Source organism: Corylus avellana, chromosome 4 (assembly GCF_965113065.1).
Source record: "Corylus avellana chromosome 4, dhCorAvel1.hap1.2, whole genome shotgun sequence".
NCBI classification, from domain to species: Eukaryota; Viridiplantae; Streptophyta; class Magnoliopsida; order Fagales; family Betulaceae; genus Corylus; species Corylus avellana.
Genome location: NC_142493.1, coordinates 9,617,134 through 9,623,791, shown reverse-complemented (window position 1 = coordinate 9,623,791; position 6,658 = coordinate 9,617,134). Strand labels below are relative to the sequence as shown.

General features: G+C 35.2%; 1 protein-coding gene across 1 annotated transcript; it reads right to left on the bottom strand.

Moving 5' to 3' along the window:
* Positions 1 to 864: 864 nt before the first annotated feature.
* LOC132176981 (ABC transporter G family member 1) lies at positions 865 to 6,154 on the bottom strand. Its single transcript, XM_059589157.2, has 8 exons — positions 5,795 to 6,154; positions 5,109 to 5,188; positions 4,164 to 4,634; positions 3,608 to 3,694; positions 3,392 to 3,517; positions 3,099 to 3,296; positions 2,241 to 2,327; positions 865 to 1,765 (listed from the first exon to the last, which is right to left on the bottom strand). The coding sequence occupies exons 1-8, from the start codon at positions 6,108 to 6,110 to the stop codon at positions 1,076 to 1,078; spliced, it is 2,055 nt and encodes a 684-aa protein (XP_059445140.1). The 5' UTR covers positions 6,111 to 6,154; the 3' UTR covers positions 865 to 1,075.
* Between the last annotated feature and the right edge of the window lie 504 nt (positions 6,155 to 6,658).

The window sequence follows — 6,658 nt, the reverse complement described above, 5'->3', positions numbered from 1 at the left end:
TTCGGCCCTGACTTGGCCTACGTCCACTAGAGAAGACAGATCAAGATCTTTTATTATGAAAATCAAGGGAGATACAAACAGTGGCTCACACCCAAAGACCCAAGTACACCCAAAACAACACTTGATAGTGTTTCTACAATGAGAATTCTCTCACTCTCTCAAATGGCTCACTTGAGCTTTGGATCTTCTTTCTCTCACTATTCTCTAGCTCTCTTAGAATGCGATGATCCAGTTTTCAAGGGATAGCTCAATCGGCTGTGGACCACGCCTCACAAAGCGAAGGTCACTAGTTTGAATTCCCGCTCCCCATTCTCATGTGTGGACATGTAAAAAAAAATAGAATGGGATGATCCACAAATGAGCTCTCATTCCTTTATATAGGCAAGCTCCACCAACCCTTCTTAAATGCCCATGAGCCCCTCAACTACCTATGTGTAATTAAGATGCCCAACTCTCAACCATGAGCCTCTCAACTACCCATGTGCAATTAAGATACCCAACTCTAAACCATGAGCCTCTCAACTACCCATGTGCAATTAAGATGTTCAATTCTTTAACCATGAGATAGCAAGAATAATTGATGGGTGACAAGTCATATCCAATAGGTGTGTCGGAGGGCCGATGGCAATTCCAGATCTATAGGCTGGTTTTGAGACTATGGGCAGCACAAAATTTGGCGGCGCTTGATGTAAGGCGACAAGACTAAAATTCAACAAAAGGAAAAGACTAGAAAAGATGTTTATTGAAAGCCACAGAAAAGTGGCTCTGATACCATGTTAAAATGCTCTGATGCCATGTTAAATATGCTTTTATACTATAATAAAATAATGGAGAGATATAGAAGCGGAAGAATAATAGGGAGTACGGAAGCACACAATGAAATACATTGTATTGCTATTCTAATTATGATAATGAATCGAGAGGCCTCTATTTATAGAGAGATAAGTAAACCTAGTAGACTAAGGAAATATAAACCTAATAGACTAATAATACCAAAGAAGTAAATAACCATAACATAATATTCTTAACACTACTCATCATTATTTTCTAATATTTCACTTCCACCATTGTTCTTCTACAGATTCTCCCCATGTAAAGGTGTAGCAGAGGGATTGATCATGACCATTGCAGTTTGCTTGGGAGTCCTCACCGACACCAAAGCTCTTAAAACAGGCCTAATCTTTTCACTCGTCTTAATGAAAACCAAAAACAAAATTCGATACAAAACTACCATCCCTAATAACACGCCAAGATCCACCCACTTTGAGTAATCCGTTTCCATTTGCCACGTATCGCTCAAAATCTGTTCACCGGTGATTGTGCGTGGCCCTCCGGCGGGATTGCCCGGAAAAGTTAACCCTTCAAACTCGTTCTTGAACAGCCCTTGGTAGGCATACTTGTGGAAAGCAATGTAGTAGAACGGATATCTCCAAAATGGCTTGGGAATATCATTTCGGAATCGGAAGAATCCGCCGGCTAAAATCATGAGCCCTTGAATTCCGGCGCCGGTTATTATACCCATTAGGAAATTAGGCACGATGCTTGCAACAATCATCATCAGGCTCTCCACCAGCATCATGCAAGCAAACAGCACGCAAGCAAAGTATATGAAGTGTTCAGCTCCTTTCTGAAGTCCGGGAAGGTAATAAGCAATTGCTCCGGGAATCAATGAAATCAGTAACAAGTATGGAACAGAAGAAAATGTGTTGCCGATTACATATGCACTTGTCCCATAATGCCCATTTAATCTTTCCCGTCCAAATACCTGCACAAAATAAAATGATATGACGTTTTTACTTTCCACTAACGTGGTAAGTAAAATTTAGGGAAAACTTTACTTGTTGGATAAAGTGTTAAGCGTTTTGTAATTATAATTTCAAATTATCAAAATTTGTAATGTTTGTATCCAATAGTTTTTAGCCGCTTTTAATTTTATCCTTATTTTTTTAGAGTTTAGGATTAACAAATAGCGAACTGGTGAAACGTCTGATATACCTGTATAAAATTTTTAAAAGATTAAATTTCTCTGATGGCAAGGCCATGTGACACCAGAGTAGAATTTTACAGAAAATTCTAACGAAATAATGAAATAAAAAACGACTGAAACTTGGAATACCAATATTACAAATTTTGATAATTCGAAATTAGGATGGTAAAACTCTTGACACTTCAGATTATAAGTGAAGCTTTCCCTGCTTTAAAATTGATTAATAGTTCAACAATGCTAAAACACAACAAACCTTCATGTCCTCTACAAAAGAAGGGAATCCACCGATGGCCATGAAAGTTAGGAACGAAGCTACAAACATGAGCAGTGAACCTCTTGCCTGAAAAATTCAAAAAAGTATAATAATTAATTTAGCTTTTCTTTTTGGTTTTTTTGGCAGGTAATTAATTTAGCTTTTCAAGTGATCCTAATTTGTAAATAATGAAACTTCAACCAAAGTATTGATTAAATAAATAAGTTTATTCTTTCCTATAAATTTCAATTACATATTCTATGCGTTGGGTCGACGTCACTTAGGGCCTGTTTGGAATTACAATTTTAAAAAGTACAATTTGAAAACGTGATTTTTAAAAACACAGTTAAGCGTTTGGCAAAATTGCAATTTGGCTTTAAAATCGCAGTTTATCCTTTAAAATTGTGCGTTTAAAAAAAAAAAAAAAACCATCATTAACTGCAATTTGATCGCAATTTGTAAAAATGCAATTTCAGTTTAAAATCACTTTGTTTTTTTTGGTCTATGAATACACAATGCCCTCAAAAGTGAGGGACTGTTAAACCTTCTTTGGGATTACGTTAGCTACGATAAAAAATACTTTTAATACTTATAAAGTTGTGCCAAACAAAAAGCTGAAATGTTTGATAAAAATTTTAAAAACTAAACAAGCCCAAATGCACTACTTCTAAAAATAGTTACAACACACTTTTGAGAAAGCTTAAAATTAAATTTGTTTTCTAAAATATATCTATTTATTTTTTCATTTTTAACTTTAAAAGCTCTATTACTCAACGCAATTTCAATCATGCTCTTAAAATATCGATTAAATTTACTCTTTTCTATTAACTTAAACTTTTGTACCAATTACTAAATCACCTGAATTGATCCATAAGAAGAACCAAGATCGTAAAACATGGTGGCGAGGCCTAAAGACAATGTGACATAGATAGCCATGCGCAGCCAGTAGTAGCCCAGATCACGATACATGTTCACAAAAGACCTTCTCGTAAGAACCACACACTGAGTAATAAACCCTGCGTGCCTTCTCTTCTTCTTCTCCTCTGCTCCACATTCCTGAAACAGAGGTGTAAATTTCAGTCTTCATTTTCTCTTTCTTTTTCTTTGGAAAAAGGAAATTAAACCATGAGATTAATTGCCTGCTTCATTACTTGTTTACATATTTCTGCTACTTGTCTTCGAATGTCCTGGTACGCCTCAGATGATTTGTATGACTTTGTAAGAGTGTCAATTGCTTCCTCTGTTGGTGTTCTTCCACCTAAACCTTGCTCAAGATCCTGCATGTAATTGAAAGAACAAAACAATGATTTCTTAGATTTATGACAAGAACATCAGTAAGACCGAAAATTTTCTGAAATTTCACTTACCTTTTCAAAATCCTTGTTTATGGTTTTGAGAAAGTGATCAGATGGATTTTGGAGAGTCGGGCAGGGGAAGCCGTTTGAAGCGAAGAACTACGTTAAATTGAAACAGGGGAAAGTTTAGTTGCATATTCCAACCCCAAAGGTATATATTGTCCGGAATATTAGAAGTTATAATTTAGAGAAAGAAATGAAAACAAGAAAGAGAGAATCATAAAAGTTCACATGGTTCGGCTATTGCCTATGTCCACACATCAAAGCCTTTTTATATATATATATATATTTTGTTGATATTTTTGGTTGTGTCTTATTTATAGAGAAAGACTATAAACGTTACAAATTTTTTCTATTTTTACTTTAATAACAATAAAATTAATTTATGATTTGTAATTTTTGTCTCTTGATTTCTTGTAACTTTTTAACTCTTGAGTTGGGCAGACACGTATGAATTGGTCCAGCATTTGATACCAGAAAACTGTTCTAAACGATATATATATATATATATATATATATATATATATATATATATATATATATATATATAAAAAGCAGAGATACTTGCCTCATTCGCTGCAGAAGCAGGGCCAAAATACACTGTTTTCCCAGACGACAGAAGGCAAAGATTGTGGAAAAGCTGGAAGACCTCACTGCTGGGCTGATGGATGGAAGCAATTACGGTTCTTCCAACTCCATCCTTTTGATCCAGGCTTGCAATTCTGCTCATCACATAATATGATGCTGCACTGTCGAGTCCACTCGTTGGCTCGTCGAGGAAAAGAAGCTTGGGGCGTGTGAGGATCTCAATGCAAATGCTGACTCTTCTCTTCTGCCCACCGCTGATGCCTTTGGCTCCCCACCCACCAATTCTTGTGTTCATGGCATCCTGCAACCCCATTTCTGTGATTGTGGTATCAGCCCTCTCCCTTTTCTCTGACTTTGACATGGAGTCTGGAAGTTGTAGCTGAGCTGAGTAATGCACGGCTTCTCTCACCGTTAATGTTGACAGCAGAATATCATCTTGTGTTACGTATGCCTAAGGCCACCATGGTGAAATTAAAGTAATTAGTAGGGTTTTATTGTTAAGAAGAATTCAGTGATATTAATTAAATGATTAAATTGTAAGTTTAAATTTTTGAGATAATTAGTTATTTAATATGGTATCACATCAAAGGTCATCCGTTCAAACCTGAATTTATAATTAACCTCAATTTCAATTAAATATTTTATTTGTTGTGAGTCTCACTTATTAAAGGGAAATTTGAATCCTTATTTGTGGGAGAGTATTAATTAAGTAATTAAATCAATTATTTTCTATAAGAATGATGATACTTGTATTTTACATCAACTAACAATACGTGCTTTAAGTGACTTTTCTTTTGTCTTTTTTGAGTGGCTGAAATGAAAAGTCACTTAAAATACAAAGTCAATCTATATATAAAATGCATGTGAAGAATATTTCCCAGGAGTAAAAAATAGAGATTCCTTTCTCTTTTTTCTTTTCCCTTACCGAGGTCCCAAAAGCCAGCGCCTGTTTATGGCCATTGATGAGAATTTCCCCTGACTGCCTTATGTTCGAGCCTAATCTCCCTGCAACATAAAATACAAGAGTTATACATATGTCCATAGATTTTTGTTGAATAATCTTTTTTTTTTTTTTTTTTTTTTTTTTCCTCTGAACAATTAACATTCTAAAATAAAACAAGAAAAAAAGGTAAACTAGGGAGGATCATATCCGGCCATGTTCTCATCATTTTCAATCATCAGTTGCTCACCCAAAAAACCACATACTATTGATCATTGATAGATAGATAGAGCCAACAAAGATTTTATATCTTCTAGTGTTTTTACTCGTGAGAGCCCACACGATAAGTATCAATATTCAAAAAAACACAACGGTTACCACACAACAGTGATGTAGAGGATATAGAGCACACAAGATATATATAGTCTTCAGCTATGTTTTCGTCACCAAAGAAAAAAGACAAAAAGAAAAAGGAAGTAGCACTTTGACTATACTATATATCATTACAATATATTATCAAATAGTGAAACTTGATTGGTTTGTGGAACTTTATCCGATTCATATAAAAGGTACGTTTTGTACGGTGTTTCGAAAATTTAGTTGAGCGAAGTCCTATATATATATATATATATATATCCTTTTATTTTTATTTTTTAAATTGAAAATTTTACCTGCGAGAGCATCAAGGAGGGTAGACTTGCCACAACCAGAAGGACCCATTATGGCCAAGAGCTCGCCTGGTCGTGCAAAACCAGACACACCCGCAAGTATTGATCTGCTACCACTCTTTCCGTTTGTAACCGTCACCCACAAATCTTCCCATGTCAGGGAAACACCATTCTCCTCCGACATACTTCTAACGACGTCGTTTACTCCTCCTCTGTTACCTGCCGCAGGCATCGGATGAATATCAATGGTTTCCACCTCTAAAGATGAAGAACGTGGAGCTCTTGGGTTCTGGTTTACTTCATAATGAAGAGAAGCCATTTCCAGTTAATTGTTTGCAAGTATGGTTATGTGTGGAAAGAGCTGAGACGAGCTCACTACTTAAAGGCGACGCTCAATAAATTAATGCTACATAGAGAGGTTTTTTTTTTTTTTTTTTTTTTTTTTTTAATGAGGTACAGATACAGAGAGTATTTAATTATTTATGAGCTTGTGGTTCACAATTCAAATTTGACACGGCAAACGTTTTCGACGTACGTGTGTGGTCTAGATTCGTTTTTTCACATTTTGAATCATTAATGTTCCTTCTGTCCTACCAACGTTTTTCTCGTGGAACAATAAAACCTACGACAAATCTTCAATTTTTTCTATCTAAAGACTAAAATAATGTGAAATAGATGATAGGAATTCATGACAATCGCTTGTTAATAATTTAGACAAATAGTATATATGAGATATGAAGCTGCTCAAAATTTATTCAGACCATAAATTTTATATGAAGAATTGATGTACGTGGATCTAGTAAGAAATATCAAGGAAACTTCATGAATTTCTCAGAAGATGACAGCTTATGTCCCCACTGTAATTAG

Coding starts and splice junctions, on each gene's coding strand:
- LOC132176981 (XM_059589157.2), bottom strand. CDS start 6,110: ATGGCTTCTCTTCATTATGAAGTAAACCAGAACCCAAGAGCTCCACGT. Junction 3,297..3,391: donor TAGCAGAAATATGTAAACAA/GTAATGAAGCAG, acceptor CCTCTGTTTCAG/GAATGTGGAGCAGAGGAGAA. Junction 2,328..3,098: donor CTTCTTATGGATCAATTCAG/GTGATTTAGTAA, acceptor TGAATTTTTCAG/GCAAGAGGTTCACTGCTCAT.